This window comes from Magnolia sinica, chromosome 8 (genome assembly GCF_029962835.1).
Source record: "Magnolia sinica isolate HGM2019 chromosome 8, MsV1, whole genome shotgun sequence".
Lineage (NCBI taxonomy): Eukaryota > Viridiplantae > Streptophyta > Magnoliopsida > Magnoliales > Magnoliaceae > Magnolia > Magnolia sinica.
In genome coordinates this window covers 51,960,116-51,980,322 of record NC_080580.1, presented here as the reverse complement: position 1 = coordinate 51,980,322, position 20,207 = coordinate 51,960,116, and the positions used below count along the sequence as shown (strand labels likewise).

Below are 20,207 nucleotides of genomic sequence, written 5' to 3'. Positions count from 1 at the left end.
ACGGTGCCCTCAATCGCCTATTTTTAAGAAGCCTAGCAGAGGAGGCCCTGGATTGGTTTGCTACGTAATCCATTTCAACATTCCAGCAAATGCGTCATTTAGAAGGTGATTTTTTGATCGATTCATGATTAATTAAGTCGTGGAGTGCATAAGCTTTTGTTAAGCAATAATCAGCAAGGCGAGGCCTTACGACACACCACACCACTCCACAGGAGTGTTCAAAACAGTGCAAGGATCTGCGTCACAGTTGACCTTGAAAAAGGCCTCCCAGACAGCGCTAATGGTGCCGGTCCAGTCCATACACAGGAAAAGGATTATGATAGAGTGCCATTGAAATGTTCGATCTGCCATGAATGTTGATATCCTTTTGTATTGTATCTTTGAGTCTTCTTTCATGGGGTCATTTCGTCTTTGATTCCCTTGTATATCTTGGAGTTGCTATGGAATCCTTTGGCTTTCTCTCCTTTTTCTCTGTTTCATACTAAGCACATAGAAGTGGATTGCCACGGGAAAAAGTCACTGCAGGCCTCATCAAAACTCCCTATATGAGAAGTGAAGACCAAGTTGCCATTCACTCGACGTTCTTGGAAAGGATCGATTGAATCTTCTTGTTGACAAGCTGGGAATGGTAGATCTACATTCACCAGCTTGAGGGGGAGTGTTGACATATGTACATGTACCAATGTATATTACTTATTGTTTGATTCTGTCAAGGGTCTTTCTGTCAAAGACTACCATTGTCAATCTCGTTGTGCATTAGGGGTCATTTAGTTTTTGACCCTTCATACTTTTTTCTCTCTCTCTCTCTTTTTTATCTATGAATGAAATGATGATTCTTTCTCAAAATCTCTCGTTTCACATGGTATCAGAGCCCACGACCTAGGGCTTTGGAATCTGGGCGCAGTCAACAAGGTCTGAACATCTTCCCAAGGCAATCGTCGGCTCTCTTTGTCCTTGGTCTTGCAGGTTTAATTCCCTGGAAACCCCAGGAGATCGTGGATCATGGACCCAGCTGAAAAACTACTGAGCGCGCTAGCGCGCAACGACTTTTCAGCTTCAAAATGATTATGATTATCAAGCAAACGCGCTAGTGCGCTAAGTATTTTTTCAGCATGGCTTCAAAGCCAGCGAGTGGAGCCTCAAAAGCGAAGCGAGCCAGCAAACTAACGATAGGGCGTTGCTAGTTTTTCAGGCCCCTATCTAGTGCTTACGTAATAGGGGCTAACCGCCGCCTACCCTATTAGTAAGGCTCTTCTGCTATCAATGAAACCGAAAGAAACACAAAAAACCCAGTGCGTTTCGTATAGATCGAGACTTGTAGCTTTATTCTTGACTCATTCCATACTGGGAAGAATTGCAGGAAATCGTTCGAGAACACTTCTTCCTATTTCTCAATCAATGATATCCGACGATCAAGACAATTCCTGTGAAACTCTTTCATTTCATAGAAGTGAATTGTTATTCTTACGAAGCAAATAACATTTCCTATTGATTTGTCCCCTAGACTGGACCTATTCTGATTCTGAATTATCCGTCGCTACATTGTTCCCAAGGACTAGCAGAATCGAAATAGCGAAATTCTTGGGTCATCTCAATGGGTTCAGAAACCACACGTTTCTCTGGATCATCATAGCGTACTTCCACATATCCACTAAGAGGAAGGTCTTTTCGTAATGGATGACCCTCGAAACCATGATCTGTTGATATACGGCGTAGATCCGGATGATTGATGGAAGAAACACCAGACATATCCCATACTTCTCGCTCCCACCAGCCGGCTGATGGAAATGGACTGACTACCGGAGATATTCGTTTTACTTCGTCTGCACTAGTTTGTACAAAAATGCGTGAGTTATACCGAGTACTCAGTAAATTATGGACCACTTCAAATCTTCATTTTCGAGAGGGATGATTAACTCCGTAAATATCAATCGAAACTTGAACCTGTGTATAGGTATGAAATTTCAGAAAGCACAACAATTGAAATGGGTAGTCCGTATTGGTATTAGATCTATTCCCATGTTCCGATCTTTCCATTTTATGTACCCATTTCTTGGGGAAAGTCTCCGAACTATATTTAAAAATGGATTTGTTATCCATAAAGATAAAGAAATCTTTCTTTTTGTTCCGCTTCTTGCTCTCAAAATTCAGAAAGGCTTGTCAGAAATTGCCGATTGGGTTGGTCCGACCAAGAAAGGCATGGGAGTTCCAGGCATCGGGCCGAGTCAAGTAAAGACTGGAGGTTCAGTCTGCTTAGAGAGGGTTCGAACTTCTTTTCCTTTAGGCCAAATGTCCTTCCAGTTTGAGCATACAACTCACGTTCCCTTTCTTTGTGGAGGGGAACTCGACGTTGATATGCTGCCAGCTCTACTAGAGTGGCCTGTTCGAGTTAAGGCTGCCTCCACTCGCCCTCTTATCACCACTCTTTCCTCTGTACACCTACCCCTTCGTCGAAGCTTCTGGCTTTTGATCAAGGCCCACTCTCTATGTTTGTATAAGTAAGGGAATGTACCTCTTGCAAGGAGTCTTTTGTCCCTTCGGGATCCCTCCTCATTCTTTAACGGGCCGGAATTCTATCTAGACAGTTCCGCATGCGGCGCTTTCTTCGAGCTGTCCATCCCTATTTGCCCCTTTTCCCCCCGTGCCGCGGTCCCACTGCAGGTAGCCACCCGTCTTGTTGCAGCTTTTCGTCCGTCCATAATAGCAAACTCGCCTTTGTTTGCTCTCCGCATCGTCAGAGCGCCCCGCCCCGGGACGTTGGCTGCTGTGTACGAAGATTGGGCTAGGCCCGCACTTGTTCCATCCAGCCCAGCCCGAAGTCGTACAATTCTTGTTCAATCCATAAACAGGTCCCCCCTAGCGTCGGTATTTGACCACTCGACTAAAACCAATTATTCTTGGAAAAGGTTGATCGATGAGTTGTTTCTTCTCCCCGCGGAGGGCTCCTTCATCGCAACGATTCTTCCCCGTTCAAGAAGAACTGTTTTCGTAATCGAATTACGAAATAGATATACGAACTGTATAGGATCATTCGCTGGAATGGGATAAGTGATTCTTTTATGGGATCCCAATGGGATATTCGAATCCACTGAAGATGCAATAGGTATTTGTGATCGATCAGCTTCAAGTATGACCGAGGACTTTCTATCTGCATCCATAATAACTACACAATCTGGTTGTTGGTTCGACCCGAAATTGATCTTCTTGTTTCTCGAACGGATTTTTTTCGGACTTGAACAATTGGTCAAAAAACCCCCGATCCTCCATTGAGAATCATTGATACAGCCGATTCTCGTCGCCATTTGTTCAATTATCTCATCGAATAACGAATTGGTATTTACAAAGAAGGAACGGCCTTTTTGACGAATGGGAGATCCTATAAAATGACAAGCGTTTCGTAAACAAATCAGTGTTTTGTCTGAATCGAGAATAGCAATTCCATTTCTGGAACCACAGATATAGACTTTGAAATGGTGAGCAGCTACCCGACGGCCTAGATGTGCGTTCGTACTCAGTAATTTTTGAATAACAATAGAATGGATTGTCATTTTTTTTTCATTCTTTCCTAAAAGAAAGAGAATGAGCACTGTGAACTATCCGCTTCAAAAGGATAGTGGTTCGACCCCGAAAACAACGTTCGACTTGCATGTGTTAAGCATATAGCTAGCGTTCGTTCTGAGCCAGGATCATACTCAAAATCAGAGTTTGATCCTGGCGAACCGGGCGTACTACTTCCCAACCTTCTGTGGACCTTGCTTCTCTTATGATTTTGACTACTTTCTTTAGAAAAGTGATTGATATCAAAGAGAATCTCAGTCTAGTCACTCAACTAATCCACTCGTGGAGTGCTAGTGGTATAGTAGTAGTGTGGTAGTGGAGACTCCGCCCCTACCTCAAAAAGCTGAAGGAAGGTATTAATGCCCTCTGATAGAATCAAATCCACCATAGGATAATGTTTTCCCTTGAAAAGCAAAAAGCAGGCCCTTTCTTTTGCAATAAGAAGGTCTAGATCCAATGCTGAAGCCGAGTATTGTGCAATGGCATCAACAACTAGTGAACTTGTATGAGTTGGATCTCTTCTGACTGAAATTGGGATTTCGGTCACAGAACCCCATGGACATGTTCTGTGAGAATCAGAATGCTATCCACATAGCCTCCAAGTAGGTCTTCTACGAGAGAACAAAGCATGTAGAAGTCGCCTTACTCACTTAGGGCATTTTCTCGGGGAAAAGGTGATTGCCGGAATCATCTCAGAACACCAACCATTAGAAGTGGAGATCAATTGCCGATCTCTTCACGAAGGGATTGGGGAAGGCCATCCTTTTTCTTCTCACTCGCAAACAGGAAATGATCGATATCCATTCTCCAGTTTGAAGGGTAACATGTAGAAGTGATTGTTTGATTCTTCAGTATAATTAACTAAAAAAATCACAATAGAAATTCAATTTCTCTTAAGGGTATTACTTTAGCCCTTCTTTGATTATTAAGGTTAGGGAATCTTAGGCTTTTCCTCTTTTGAGGATGTACTAATAATATAGAAATATATTATATCAAGTCAATAGAATGTTGCATTCTTTTGCCCCACAACTTTGAGTTCTAGATTTCGATAGGGATAACCACATCAGTTCGAAAGAGAACGGTACCGTGGCGGGAAGTTGTTCGAAATAGAAAAGAAGAATGAGGTCATGATCGGAAGCGAATGTGGTCCCCGCTTTTTGAATAGTGTCCTGCAGATGGTCTTCCCAATCCGAGTAGATTAGGAAAAGATCCAGTCTGCATCGGATTTCCATTTCCTTCCCTTTTCTCATGTTAGACCAAGTGAAAGAAGCGCCATAGAGTGGGAGGTCAACCAAATCACAATCAGCAACGTGATCCGCGAAATCTTCAATACCTCTTCTCTGATTTTCGGCCAGTAAGAACCCCTTTCATATTTGATTGCATAAGGCATTCATTTGAGTTTCCACTAATGCACCAAGGTAGGTTGGAAACAGTATGGATGAATCTGAGCTCATTCTATAGGTCTTGCTTGTGAGAAACTGATGCTGGAGCATAGACTTATGTAGCCATCCATTCCAAGTTGTAGTCTAGGGACGTGGTATTCTATAGTGATGGTCTAGGTTCCAATGTGAGAGTTGGGACAGCCATCTTTTTTGATTTGTTTAAATTAATCCAAGAGCCACCAGCTGCACTTTTCGAAGGAACATAGCAGCTGCCAGCATCTTTTTAGAAATTTTGACAGATGGATTACGTCTTCTTTGACTTTTGTTTCCTGGATCAAAATCATATCTACTTTATTGGAATTGGATTTAATGAAGTCCGAGACAGCCCTTTGCAAAGCTCGCCCATTCAAAGCTCTAAAGTTCTAAGAGGCCACTATCGTGATTGAGAATGAGCCGGGCGAGAGGGAGAGATGCAAGGCCTCTACTTCTTAGCCTTTGATTCCCCCTTTTTCATTTCGCCGTTGAAGCTATTCCCTGCTTTGTCTTTTCCGTGATGTCAGGAGCCACAATAGCTTCTTGCGATGTTTGATCATTTTCTGCTTGCATCCGTCTGGAATTTGGAAGGGCTGTTGAGAGTTCAAATTGGAGCATTATCCGGTGGAGAATCTTCCGATATTCGAAATTAGCATGAGTTGAATCAAAATGAACATATAGAGATAGGCTGGAAAGCTGCCTACCTGCGAAAGCCGAATAGATCTGATTTGAAGGCTCACAGTCATCCTCAAAATCTGTTGAAATTCCACAACTCCGGATGGAGCTATTTCAGAATCGATTTTTTGAGGTGAAGGGCATAGGAATCCTGGAAGTAGGAGAGAAGCCAATCGCAGCTGCATTTCTCGAGCTTGGGATTGTTGAGCGAAGTTATCATGAAGGGCATTCCAGATCTGATGTGCATGAGTCAGATCTATTACCTGAGCCAGAATTTATTGGGCTTGAGGATTTGAGCGCAGATGTAAAGGGAGGTGGAGTTTATCCAACTGACCAGCAGCTGATCTTTGCAGAGCCACTCTTCATATGCAGGATTTGGCTTTGAAACCTTGACAGATCCATCGGCCTACTTTTGACGAGAAATCGAAGCCGGAGCACTCTATCTACTTTTCTGGAGCAGCAGTGGTTCCATCAATAAAGCCAAGCAGTTGTTGACTGCGAACCAGAGGAAGCTGGAGCTACCAGAGAATGAAATGGGTGCCGTCTAGTTTGATAGTCACCAGGTTTGGGATATTCTTCATAGCCTATTGAAAAAGAAAAAGGATGAAGCAAATGGATCTGACGTTAGACAAGATCTGTTCTAACGTTGAGACATGAGGCAGAGAGGGTCTGACGTTAAGATCAAAGGATGGATTGACGTCAACGCAGGTCTGTTCCCTTGTATAGTAGAGGTTTCGCAGATCATAGAAAAGAAAGGACTCCTCGCTCTGCACTGAATCGACGAACACTATAGATTGCCGGCTGCCGCCCCCTGACCCCGCAGAAAGCGAAGATCCGCAGGAGGATGATGATAGAGGAGGCTCGAGAGACCTGAGGTTCCTTGCAACAAGGATTGAGAATTAAGCAGGGGTTAGAAAACAACCCTAGAGGAGCACCCGCTCTGATACCTTAAGAAAACGTGAGTGAGGGAATGAATGATGGATCTGGGGATTATATATATCTATCATATATAAATGATAGATATATTAACACTGCTCACCTCTTGAGGTTCGTCGCTCCTCTCGTCTGAAATTTCCAATTCAGAGGTGAGTTTCTTATGATTCTTTTTTCAGAGGTCATCGTGTTTTTCTTTCTTCTATCGTATCTGTCAAAGAACCTGAGACCTTTGCAGAAGCAGCATCCCAGAAGTGTCGGCAACCGGCCATTCAAGAGGAAATCGATGCCTTACAGCATAATCTTGGACTCCATGCGCAGTCTGAGATATAAAACCACCTGACCTTTCTGAGTCGCTTACTTTAGCTTCCCCTCCCACCGCCCATGGAAAAGAATTCCTTTATTCTTCAGCCTTAAAAGAAAGCTTGTTGTTATTCCTTCCCCGAGCAAACTTTCTCTGAGCCTACAGCCCGATCCATCTTAGTTCGATTAGGAAGTCCACGCACAACGAGAGCGAAGTCATGCGAACTCAGAAGCAGCAGCAGCATTTGTTCCGTTTCCGGCTGGCCTATATTGCTTTCTCATCGCGGTATACTTGAAATCAATCTTTGCCTATCCGATGGAAAGCGAATCGAAGTTGCTTGCGCGCTTCTTTGCAGTGCTGTTCTCTACTGCATCTTATCCAGGACCCGATGCTTCGTCTTGCTGCTTCGGCGGATGCACTTTGTCTAGGAACCTATTTATCTTATTAAGTATCAACCGATGGAACGGGGTCTCCCTGTGCTTCAGATAGGGACAGAGCTCGAAACTCCCCAGCGAATGAGGTAAAGACGGAATGAACAGTTGGTCGGGCAACGATTCCGGTTGAAGCGGATCCATCCTATGCCTCATCAGTCTCTGGTGCGCGTTGAGCTTTTTTCTTCCTTTCCGTCTTTAAACCCACCTCCCTATACTGCGAAATGAGTTTCATAATCAGTTGCAAAAGAACTAGAATGAACACCATCTGGAGCTATGTCTGAAAGTATATTAATGTAGGTACGCTTAGCGCTTGGTAGGTCAGGAGCAAAGGTTGTAGTATAGTAATTCCAAATCCAACTTCTGGGATATCCGGTTCACTTTTCATAGGTTTCCTAATAAAAAAGCCCTGTTCTAGCAAACTAACAACTCTAGTTTATACTGAAAGGAAATGGGCTAGCCAAACCCGACAATAACAGGCGAGAATGATTACGCGATTGCTGTTCAAAGAAGACAGGATTCACACCTTCCCTCAAGTAGACAGGCAAGTCTGACGTGCTAGCTCAATGTTGTTCATTCTTTGCTAAAGAAATGGGGGTTTTCTCACGACTTTTGCCAGTCAATGGGTGGAACATTAGGTTCCCTTTCTCGTTTTCTGGTTAGGAAATAGCTTCCTCAGCGATCTGCCTCATTGCAGGAGGAAGGAAGCAGAGCAACCACTGGAAGGAAGCCTAATGGTATGATTTCAGACCATGCTTGGGGCGCTTCCTCCTTAGTTAGTGCTTTTGAAGTATCCATTGAAATCTCTCTTTCAGTGCCCGGTTTCCACAAAAAAGCATTGCCCTTCGTAGCTGCATTAGGAGACATTAGATAGACTCCGGTGATACACTAAGAGAGTCGGCTAGGTAGTACACAACGAGGATTCCCCGCCTGACATCTAGGAAAGGGACTGCCCTACATTAACATTATTAGATGCTTTCTCTTTCTGCTCGCTTCTTGTAGCTCCCTATTGAGTGAGATGAGATGCGACTCCTGAGATAGGATAGATAGATGCCTGTGGGTGGGGCACTTTCACAAAAGACTGATCCTATTCCTCTTCCTCTTAGCCGGCTGCTTTATAGTAGAGTAGCCGCCCTTCCCTCGATTCATACACAAGGTCACCAGACTCAAATTCCAATAAGGGTAGTCTTGTAGGAAGGATAGACTTACTGCTTGCTCCGAACGATCCGGACTAACGTCATCTGATCAAACTCATCCGGATTGTTCCAAATCATTCGAATGTCAGATTCGGCGGCCTTCTGTTCCGAATCGCGTCTATTACGTCCATCCGGCCCAGTCGAAGATTTCGAAATACGACTGTAGTTTGGAACCTGGGTGTTTGTATAGTTCCAGTGAACATAGTCAGAGTTTTTGTATAGTAAGGCTTTGGCGACCTTCCGTTAGTGGTGCCGAACAGGAGCAATAGGTGGGCCTCGGGAAAGCCCTTGTTTGGTTCCATGAAGCCCTGACGAAAGACCTGGGGATGCCAGTTTACCGCGTGAAAGCAAGTGCGAACTAGTCCCGGCTTATTGCCCAGTCAGTACTTTACCCCATAGGGGATTACACCTTCAACCCCAGGTAAACGGCCGTAAGCTCGCTGAAAAGTACTGCCGAAGCTACATTTGAGTAGGCGGCATGCCATGAGCTGTTTACTTTACTGTTGTTGACCCACCTAACCCCTAAACCTCATACAAATAGGCCATTTGATCTGTTCATATAACAGCTTCAAATTAAAAGGAGGGACCTACTTTTCGTTTTCGCTTCTTCACGCGGTTCAGAGCTGCCCGCGCTAGAGTGAGATCCAACATCTTCAATGCGCTTTTTGCTTGCATGCCGGTGAGTATTCCCGCCGAAAGAATGGAATGCGTCAACGGAAGGGAAGCACCCGTTTTGAGCTGCTTAGAGAAAGCAAAAAATAGATGCTCTGGGGAAATCTGCACAATGATATCCTTTTTTAGCATGAGGATATATCCGAGAAAGATGCACGTAGAAGCACGGGGTGACTCACGAGAGACGGCGGGAAAGCATTTCCAGCCAAAAGCATGTGTGAGCAGGAGCCCGGTGAAAAGGTGAAGAGCTGGATGGGGGCCCCCCTAAAATAAAACAGAGGTGCCCATAGATGAGAGATGAGAAAGCAGTCATGACTGCATCGGCCCGAGGGATCGGTCGGAAAATACAGCCAGAAATGCCTCTCGTACTACGGCTTATCGTACCCAGCCAAAGTTTCGCATGCCAGAGAAAGCCGTGATCCATGAGTTTCCTCCGTTAATCGTTCAATATTGCCTCGCCTTTTTTGCGCACAGTAGTTAGTGGAACGGGTCACTCAAGTCTCTATGCATCCCTTTTTTTTGGCTTGTTCTACATTGTCGTTTTGGAATTCATTGCTAGAAAAAGCGAGACCTACTCTTTCTTCTGACTGAATATGCAACGCCGTTTAACGTTATAGTTCTTGGACTCGTTACCTCTCTCTAAATGCCAAGACTACCATCTCTATAGAAAAGCGACTCCCTCTTCAGCGGCTACCAACAAGCAACGGCTAGCGCTCAATCTTTATTGGATGGCGCGTTATCACACCTTCTTGCAGCCTTGCAAGCAACCGTCGCAAGCAACCTGATCAAAGGTCCAACCATTGGTGGTATGCCACTACCACGTGATTCCAATAGGCTATCCGCACTGCAGAGTGGTCAATTCCGCTGCCAATCAGTCGATTCAGTCACGTATCGAAGAGATTGACATAAAGGACTATCTAGATAGATATGTGAAATCTTATTCTCGGCCCTTTGACTTCGACCGACGATCACAACCTGCCGCACAGGAACCGTATTTACGAAGAACCGTCCAAAGCAAGACCCCAGACAGAAGTCATTTATTCCGTCCAGGATTGATTGAAAAACCTCCTCTTCGAATTGCCTCAAGCTCGTGCACAAGGATGGAGAAAGGAACCTGGCTGTAATCGCGACTTTCGGATGCCCAGCATGGTCTAATATGCATCCATACCCAGCTAAATCACTTCTAAGAGAACCAACCGTGCGTGTTCACGCCGGAGAACGCCATGAACACCATGTGGGAGATGGAAGAGTCAATTGAACTGAAATCTGCCAAGAGTCTAGGAATTCTCTACTCTTGGGAGCGTCGTCCACTGCATCTCGCCAACAACTCAGGAATCTGTTTCCGGTATCCTTAGTGATCAAATATGCTTATCTCTTCCCATGGCTTATATTGAATATATTTTATAAAAGATGAGAGTGACGTTCACCCGCGGTACACTGTTACACAAAAAGAAAGCAAATTTCTTCGGCCCATCAGATTATAAATAAATTGTCTCGGACCCACCTGATCTCTTTATCCCATGTGAACTGTCCTCTCCTACGATACCGACATCTGCCAAGGATAGATCTCCACACCTTCTTTGAGTAGGAACACCAAAAGAATAACTGATCATGGTCTTCCACGTGCATCCTGCATAAGTAGCAACTAGATCGATATACCACAAGAGACCAAGATATCTTGAGTGAGCAGTGCTTTCCGAAGAGCTATCAAAGTTATACTAGGTACATGGCTACTAAATCAAACCAATCCAGCCCATTCAACCTTCAGCTGAGACTCTCTAATAGTTTCTCATGCAGAATGAATATAGAGATCACCATCTATCTGGGCTTGCTGTCCACACAATACAATTTCATCACCAACATGAGCATTTCAATATCTTCGTCCTAAACGTGATACTAATCAGGTGAGAAAGGACATTCTAAGAGTAAGGTTACCCGTCTTCAAAAAAAGATAATACAAGAGCTAACCGATTTGGGCACAAAAACCTTTCACAAAAAATCTTTCTAATTTAGAGTACCTACAGGGCGAGCCACATAGCTGTATGTGAACCGTTCCCTAAAAAAAACTGAAGCACAACATTTTGTGCAAATTCTCGGACATAGAGCACACTCCGCCAACTCCATGAACAAGAGGCCGGCACCGGGACCAACTGGACTGAAATTGAAGGGGCCCGCCTCACCTCTCCCCCTCCCCTGCTCCATTGATGAAACAGGGCCTTCCCTTCCAACGATGGAATTTCTTCCACCGAGAAGAGTACCTCTGAATTTTCTTTTTATTTAAAAGACGAATAAGATCAAAAAGCCCATCATTGGGGCAAACGATGCAATAGCTTCGGTTAGAGCAAAGCCCATATTCCTGATAGCCTCTTCCAACCACTGCTTGCTTAAGTTAAGACCATATAAAGCCAGTTGTTCCTTGTGTTATCTGCGCAGGCGCTCTAGCTCTAGTAGGTGCCATCTACTCATTTGTCTTAGAAAGTCTCCGTCAGATTGCCATACTTCTCGAAAAAATGGAGACTCGGTCTTGTGTATGGCAAGAGATTCTAAAAGACTTCCCAGCTTGCGCCGGTCGAATTCACAATCATATCTCCCGATGATCTTCATAACACTCAAATCTATGCAATCTTGGGGCACCGGATAGCCATTTCTAGCGCTAAGCACGCCAACAAGGCTTTGTATTTGTGTTCTCGTGGAGCAGGCTTGTTCGATGGAAATCAAATGCGCGACTTTACGCCGTAGGTCCTCTGGTCTAGTGTTGTTTACGAGATCATCCCACACATATCGAACCCATTCCGGGTCTTGTCCGGGAAGACTGAGATAGAAGGCCAATAACTCGATGTTTGCATAAGCTACAGGTATGGCAAAGGCTTTCAAGCAGAGAGCTATCAAAGCACAACCTGTGCGAAAAATGAGAAATAATAAGAAGAATATTCGAAGAGAAAATCTGGCAATTCTCAAAAATCTGATTCGACAAAAAGCACTATAAAAAAAAGATTAAAAATCCAGCATTTTTTTACGAACATCCAGCAATAAATGACCAAAATCTGGCAATAAATGACGAACTCCATGAAAAAGATGATAGGCAAGGGCAAAGGCAGTAAGACCGACTGAGCTTGGGATGAACTTCGATGAATTAGACGAGGATTGGTAGAAATTCTCATAGGTCAAGCTAATCAAACCCATTTTCGGACAAAGAAAAGGACTAAACAAGACCATAGTGGCGAGGAAAGCCCCGGAGATTCTATGGGAAATTGGAAACGTCGAAGTGAGCTGTGACATATAAAGAGTAAGATGAGGTGGTAACGGTCGATGGATTTTTTTCATATTGTATAGATTTAAGATTGGAGTCTTAGCTGACTTCAGCTCACATCAAGGTGACAGGATTCGAACCTATGGCCCTCTGTACCCAAAATAGATGCACTGACCAGACTGCGCTACACCTCGTCTCACCCCCCCCTTATTATAGGGCGAGTCACTTTCACTTTAAGCTTTAAAATGTATGTGCATGTTTTACCTTAGTAATAAGCTTTGAAGGAAGCCAGCAACGATTTTTCAGCCGTTGCTTGCTGGCTACTTCAAAGCCTTTGCGCGCTAGCTCGCTCAGTAGTTTTGAAGCTGGGCTACTCCTTTGAAACTAAGAGCCACCCGATCGATGAAGACTCGAACCGAACTCGCCCATCCTTTTTGGGCATAGGGACGCGAGAACCAATCCGAGTAATCAACCGCTTTTATCAAATCTGCCTCCAACCACTTTTCAACTTCCTCTTTCACTTTCATTTCAATATCCAGCTCGCTCCCGCCTACGTGTCCTTTTGACCCTTCGCCCGCTTAGAAGTGGATTCAAACCACTAACACAAGGATTTTTAGTCCTTTGCTTTAACTAGCTGAGCTACCTGAACCACTTTCCTAAAGTCTGTTTTCTTCATCGCCGGAGGGAGGAGCTTGCTCGACGAACAGAGAGGCCTTGGGCGAAGTGAAGTAATGAGCTGAGCGAGTAACGCAAAGGTACCAATCAAAATCTAATCGTCTTTTATTATTCTATATATTCTATAATTCTATTCTAATTTATGAGCGCTGTCATTTATTATATATTTATATAGCATCAACATGACAATAACATTACACAGGCATTCATTCTCCCGAGAAAGAAACCCACGTTACGGTTCTTTATTCATTAAGAAAATTCATTCATACAATACGTTATGAAATGAGAGCCCTATCTATCCGCGCGCTGGTCTGCTTGCTCATTATTGGTCTTCTTCATTATTGCAATACGCATCAAAATAAAGGCGCCTTCACTACACTAGTTATGGATCGAACTCGGGCCAGACGGCGGAACGACGCCTTTTAGAACCATTCACTGCTGCAGCTGGATTGAAAAGCAGCCCCGGCCCCGGGGGAGCGAGCAGGAGGGCGAGAAAGAGCAGAAGCAGCAGCACCGCCACCGCCGCAACAACAACAGACGCCGCGGATTCGTCGTTCTTGCGCCGTCCATAAAAAACAAAAAAAAAGATGGGCATCAAGGGCCCGAGATTATATGCTGCTGCAGAAGCGGAATCGAAGGGGTTGGTTGGAAGGTAAGTACCGCATGATTGGCTGGTTGGTTAGGGGTCTTTCCCGAGGCGTCGACGCTTCCCGCGACCCTTTTGCTTGCATGCAATTCGTGCCGCCGGTCATGCATGCCGTGCGCATGGCGGCTCCACTATCATGCATGCCGTGCCGCCGGGCCTAGGGGACGTACAACGCCTTTAAGGCAAAGAGCAGACAATTCTCTGAATGCTCCGAAGATAGGCCCGCCTCGTTCGTTCGGTCAGGTGTTCTTCGCTATCTATAGACGCCACCAAGAACAAGAAAAGAGGCTCTCCGCTCCTAGTCACACTAAGAAGTCGTGCTCTTCTGTCCTCCGGGGGACTCCACCAAGAGGTTCTTTCTCTCACGTAATTTCGCCCGCCCGTTCCACTTCCGTGCCGGAGGAAATGGGATTCGAACCCATGATACAATCTTCTTGTATGTCGATTTAGCAAACCAATGCCTTAAGCCACTCAGCCATACCTCCAAGTTGTTGATCGGAATTGGATGTGCCGGGTTGGGTTGGTTGCCCGAAGGGCTATCTGATCCGATCAACTGCGTAAGCCGTAGCGCGCGTACTCTTCCTCTATGAGCGAGACTCTATCCAGATCTATGGATCTCCCCAGCATCCAAGCACCATCCAAATCCGCCACTCGTTTGGCGACGCCTTCTTTTCTATGAACACCCCACCACTGAATGATGAACTTTGCCAGTCTTCGCCTCCGACCCGACCAGGAGAGAACACACGGTCAAGCCGACGCCCTTACCTGCCTTCATTGAATTCATATCTCCTTCGTCTGGTCGAGAAGGGAGAAAGCCCGGGGAACTGGACCGTGACTCTTCTATTACATTAGATTACGGAGAAGCCCATTCTCGTCATGATTGATCCACGTCCTACCATAGTGCCCGGAGAACCGGGCTTACTTAGATTACCAAGCTAGCTTACTAAGCTAAGCGTGAAGGAATTTTTCATTGATTGCACGAGCAAGCTTTAAAACGTATGCGCGCGCTAGCGCCTTAACAATACAATATATATAGTCGTTTTGAAGCAAGCAAGCTTCAAAACGTATGCGCGGCCGTTGCTTGCTGGCTGAAAAGCTTATTAGTAAAACGCGCTAGCGCGCGCATACGTTTGTCAGCTGAAAAACGTATGAGCGCCAACGCGCGCAACGGCCGTTGCTTGCTGGCTGAAAAGCTTATTAGTAAAACGCGCGCACAGTAGTTTTGAAGCTGGTAGAAAGATTATATTCTTGATGGGGCTTTGGTGGCTCATGAGTGTGTGCATTCGAGGTATCGGAGTAGACGTCCTGGCCTAATATGCAAGTTGGATATCGAAAAGGAGTGTGACCATGTCAACTGGGATTTTCTTTTATATATGCTGGGTCGATTTGGGTTTGGTGTTAAGTGGAGGGGGTGGATTAAAGAATGCATTGCGTCAGCTTGGTTTTCTATGTTGACAAATGGTACGCCTAAAGGCTTTTTCAAGAGCTCTCAGGGGTTGAGGCAAGGGGATCCGCTCTCACCTTTTTTGTTTGTGATTGTTGCTGAGGCGGATGATTGAAAAGGTGAAAGTGGAAGGTCTGATGAGGGGGTTCAGTGTGGATCGTAGCAATCTTCAAGTATCTCATCTTCAGTTTGTGGATGAGACTATCCTATTTTGTGATGCTGAAGTTGCGATGGTCAGAAATTGAAAAGCAGTTTTGTGTTGCGTTTCAGATTAGTAGCGAGGACTTTAGTATGAATTTTTCCTAAAGTGAGGTTTTCAGCATTGATGTGGAGGATAGATCTATGGAAGAGCTGGCTGCCTTTATGGGTTGTAAATGGGGTCATCTTCCTACATCTTATCTCGATCTGCCTCTTTATCTGGGTAAGCCAAGCTTGAATCTATGGGAGCCAATTATTGAGCTCTATGAAAAAAAGTTGGCTACGTGGAAATGCAATTATCTTTCGTTTGGGGGAAGAATAACGCTCATCAACTCAGTTCTATTGAATCTTCTGATCTACTCTTTATCTCTCTTCCATTGCCCGGCGAAAGTGGTGGATAAGTTAGAGAAAATTTAAAGAAATTCTCTTTAGTGCCGATAATATTAGGAAAGATCATTTGGTAAATTGGAAGGAGGGATGTTTCACTCTGAAGCGGTCTGGTGGTTTGGGTGTTAGATCTTTAAGGAGGGTGAACGATGCTTTACTTGGAAAGTGGTGGTGGAAGTTCCTCACCATTCTTCCTCACTTCCGCGAGCGCCACCATTTTTCAAAAAATCGTATTAAAGAAAAATGAAATGATTGAAATTCTAAGTCCATCAATCTGAAAGAGGGAAGAGAGATCAAACAGTGTCCCCTGTTCCGACAGCAAATGGCAGTGAGCTTAAATGCACTCCCTGCAAGGTTGGAGTCTCTCTATAGCGGGAGGCTCTTATCTACGTGTCCGAACGATGATGCTATAAAAAATGGTAAGCTGTTTCACTTGGTAAGTCGAAAGCTACAGCGCCACAAGTAGAGGGATCCTGCATGCGGATTCAAAAGTCAAAATCATCATGGCTGGGAACACAACTTGATGTGCTTATCAGTCTAACTGAGGGCCGGTAACAGCTATGGTAGCCATCTAGATTATGTGACTGGGAATTACACTGACGGTTGAACAGTTGGAAGAGACATAGCAGACGACCTTCCATGAGCACTAAGGTGCAATGATCCGTTGGAATATGTTTCCAGCATCCCATCCAAAAATAGGGGAACCCAATCTAGAATAAGTCTTGCATATCGGCACTATAAAACCAAAGGTGAATACCAGCTAGGAAAATCTGAAGTAGGTGTTACGATGACCAGAACGACTTCTATAGCTGCGAACTGTCTTATTGCTTGAATAAAGCATCAGGAGTGGTTCCTCTCTCCCCTATGGGTATAGACTACAGCGGCAGATTCAAGCGTATGAGTTCCGTGGGATTAGTTTCACGTCTATAGATCGTGATCTGAATATGAAGTGGATTCCAGGGACAGCTGCTTCTATAAACACAAGAAACAGTCTTATGGACTTAAAAATGGATTGAGAACTTGACAATACATGTTAAGCCTCCTCAATGAGATGAGGTACCTCATTGAGGATTACAGGAATCGTGGTGCCGCCCAGGAGCGATAGGGGGGACCAATGCACGGTCTATGTGCCTAAAGATTGAAGAAAGGCCTTTTCCTTCCGAATGAGCCATTTACCACGGAGCTTGGGAAACTTCAGAAAGGGCTAGCAAGGAGCTAGCAAGCTCAACATCCGGCTGCAGAAAGACACATTAGTTTGATAAAGCTCAAACTCAGCAATGATGCGGGTGTTTAGACCAACAAGTAAGAGAGCTACTGAATATTCAGACAATCATATAGCTCGATAAAGCCAGCGCTATAAAAAAAAGAGTACCGTATCAAAATAGTCTGCCGTACCTCCTAAAAAGATTATTCCGGAATAAATGGGCAATAGTTAGGAGAGGTGCGCCAGCGGCGAGCAGAAGCAAGGTTATTAGATACCGAAGGCCCGGCCAGAAAGCCGTATCGCGCAAGGCGCTCACGTTTTTTGTCTGGGTATGGTTTTGCTACTGTAGACTATGGCTCCGATCTACTGGTGCCCCCGCCTCTGCTTCTCCCGCTCATGGCCATAGGTATGTACCCGGACGGGAGACTTTTGTTGCTACTCCTGCTTATGCTTATGGGTAAGAAAGTGGTGCTAGTGAGATGTATCTATCTGTACGAGATGCTACCTATGCCTTAGCCTCTGTGAACTATGTGCCTTACTCTGAAACTAGTGGGGGTGCTAGTGATGCCTTCGCTCCAACTACCTCTGCATCTGCATCTGTCCATCGTGCTCCAGCTCACTCCGATGCCTGAAATGCTACCCATGCTCCTATCTCCGCCCATGCCTTTGCCTTTACCATCGATGAGTATGGATCCTGCTCTTCGACTGGAGCAACGTAAAGTACTGATGGGTCCCGATCATCCGGAACACGGTCTCTATCCGGAAATGAGTACACTTATGGGGTCTTAGAGTTATGCCTTTGCTTCTCCTGCACCTTAGGGATATGGGACTAGATATGGAACACCTGGATGGACCATAGGTAGGTATGTGCAAAATCCCGGAACATCACTTCTAGGAAGACGTCAAAATCTTGATCACTTGTTGGAACAGGTAGGGACGCTGGGCGGGGTGGCAGTGGGAAAGCCGGATTGGGATATGTTGTAGCAGGATCTACGAAACTAAGGTGGTTGTACGGTTCAACTTTTTATAACTGGATTTTGATCCCTGGATATAGATCTGGATCACTAGGGGCTGGATCAGGATCCCGCTCAATAAGATATGGATATGGATCTTTATAGAGGGAGATACCTACTAAGCCTGGTGCAGGTACAAGAAGGCCCGGTGGTGTGGGTGGTGCTTAAACAGATAGAAGGAACCCAGCGAAGGTAATGTATCAACTTATGATGCATCTACCCTTGCTTTAATGGATGGATCTGTCTATGCCCTGGTATATAGGCCCAGAAGTTGGAACAGCTGCCTATGCTATGGGGTATGCTTCTAGGTCTCGATCACGAAGGTCCTAATCGTCGATAACGATCTATAAAGGCGACCACGATCACGAGAAGCAAAAGCTCGATCGGGATCTATATATGCGACTTAGTCAACTGCTTCAACTGATGCTCGGCCGCTCACTATGCTCCCCATGCGACTCACTCTGCGTTGAGGTGCTGTGCCTCCACTGGCTCGGATGCTTCATTTGGGCCCGGGTATGAATCTGCGTATGTATCTGTATCCGCATAAAATACTGCTTCAACCACTCGATCAACTGGCTCTGCTACTTGCTCAGATGTTGCTTTGAGGGGAGCAGAATTCATATGTTCCCAGTGCGAAGAATGCATCGTAACATAACAGATATGCATATTTGCCTCCCGGGGAAAAATCGATCGAAATGAATCTCAGTGATCCAACAATTGAGCCCACCAAGTGCTACGAGTGCATCGTACTATAGAGAAAGATGCGCATTTATCCTTCCCCCCGGGGGAAAGGGATGACCTCTGAATCGGGACTGAGCGATCGAAGTGACGGATTTCTGAGTAGATTCGATCTCCCCTCTTTCGACTAACTTCGAAAAGAATGCATTGGATGGATGCCCGGGAATCATCTATACAGGGAATATCATTGAACATAGAGAAAAAGTCCCCTTTCATGAATTTCTCAATGAAACATTGAGTTGGGGCAGAGGCCTCTGAGCGAGTAACACCACCCATGGCGGAGATAGAGGCGGAGGCTTTGATTGGAGCATAGGTTGTTGTTGGTGCGTAGAGAGACAAAAGGTTACACTTGGTTACTAATTATGTGTATAGTAATAGTTCGACCGGGCTGGGCTGCTTTGCGTATAGCTTCCGGGGTGGCATCGAGATATCAGGGACCAGCCGAATCGGCGTGAACAAGGGCAGTATCTCACGTCAGCACCTAAAACAGCAGCAACATAAACCTAAACCATTCCTATGACGGTGGAGCCACGGCGAAAATAGTATAAGCAGCACTCACTCGGGCTCATCCCAGCAGTCGTACGTCAGGTCCATTCCTATGCTCAGCTTAGGCTCCCCCATCCCCATTTCAGTTAGGGCAGGGGCAATCCCGTGGCGAATCCCACATAGACCAATAGATCGAGATCCATAGTCATAGTCCATTTCGGATCCAGATCGAGCTTGTTTTGAGCGAGTGGCTAATGATCCTGCATATATATATGTACTTGATTTTCTGGACCATAGCATATTATGGGCGTACGCTAAAGCTTCACATTGGTCATTGAGTAAAGTTCTGACTGTTTCTGGGGCTCCATGCATGTCAAGCTGTTTCCTAGGTTACTGGATCATTGACTATACTATGGTACTAACCTTCACCATGGTGCCATACTTTAATAATAGCATGGACTAGCATTAAGACCAAGAATTAGGGACATCACATATTAACCTTCACTACGAGCACATTTTGATTTGACTACATTACTAAGAACACCTATTACCTTCTAGCCGTATTGTATAATGTTCATATTGAGCGTATATTGAACCGACACTGTACACTCATCCATGAACATCGCGATTCCGGCACTCATGGGTACTCCTTAATCTCTATGAGTTTTCATCCATCTCAGCTATGGTGCCATTCCTTCATGATAGACGAATACCTGACTGCAATAGTCAATTGTGAAAACCTTATCTGAGAGCTGGCCAACCAAGGAACTCAATCCTTTGACCACCGTACCATAATTGAATGGTTATCCAACACTACTCTACTCTACCTCTGGATATACTTCATTCTTACCAAGCCGCTTAGCAATCCTGTTTAAAAAGAGAGTATATAATCTTTGCTATCCCCCTCATCTATAGATCCCTGTGATTCTATCCATTTTAGCCCTCATGCCCTCCTCGTCCCCCTAGCGGTTAGAAAGTGGAA

At 45.1% G+C, this 20,207-nt stretch overlaps 1 protein-coding gene and 1 pseudogene across 1 annotated transcript; both read right to left on the bottom strand.

Annotated features, from left to right (window-relative positions):
• Positions 1-1,527: 1,527 nt before the first annotated feature.
• On the bottom strand, positions 1,528-2,493 carry LOC131253309 (NADH dehydrogenase [ubiquinone] iron-sulfur protein 3-like; annotated as a pseudogene).
• Positions 2,494-2,617: 124 nt separating this feature from the next.
• LOC131253308 (small ribosomal subunit protein uS2m) lies at positions 2,618-4,232 on the bottom strand. The gene has a single exon (XM_058254269.1). It carries the CDS (start codon positions 3,546-3,548, stop codon positions 2,892-2,894), a length of 657 nt encoding a protein of 218 aa, XP_058110252.1. The 5' UTR covers positions 3,549-4,232; the 3' UTR covers positions 2,618-2,891.
• Between the last annotated feature and the right edge of the window lie 15,975 nt (positions 4,233-20,207).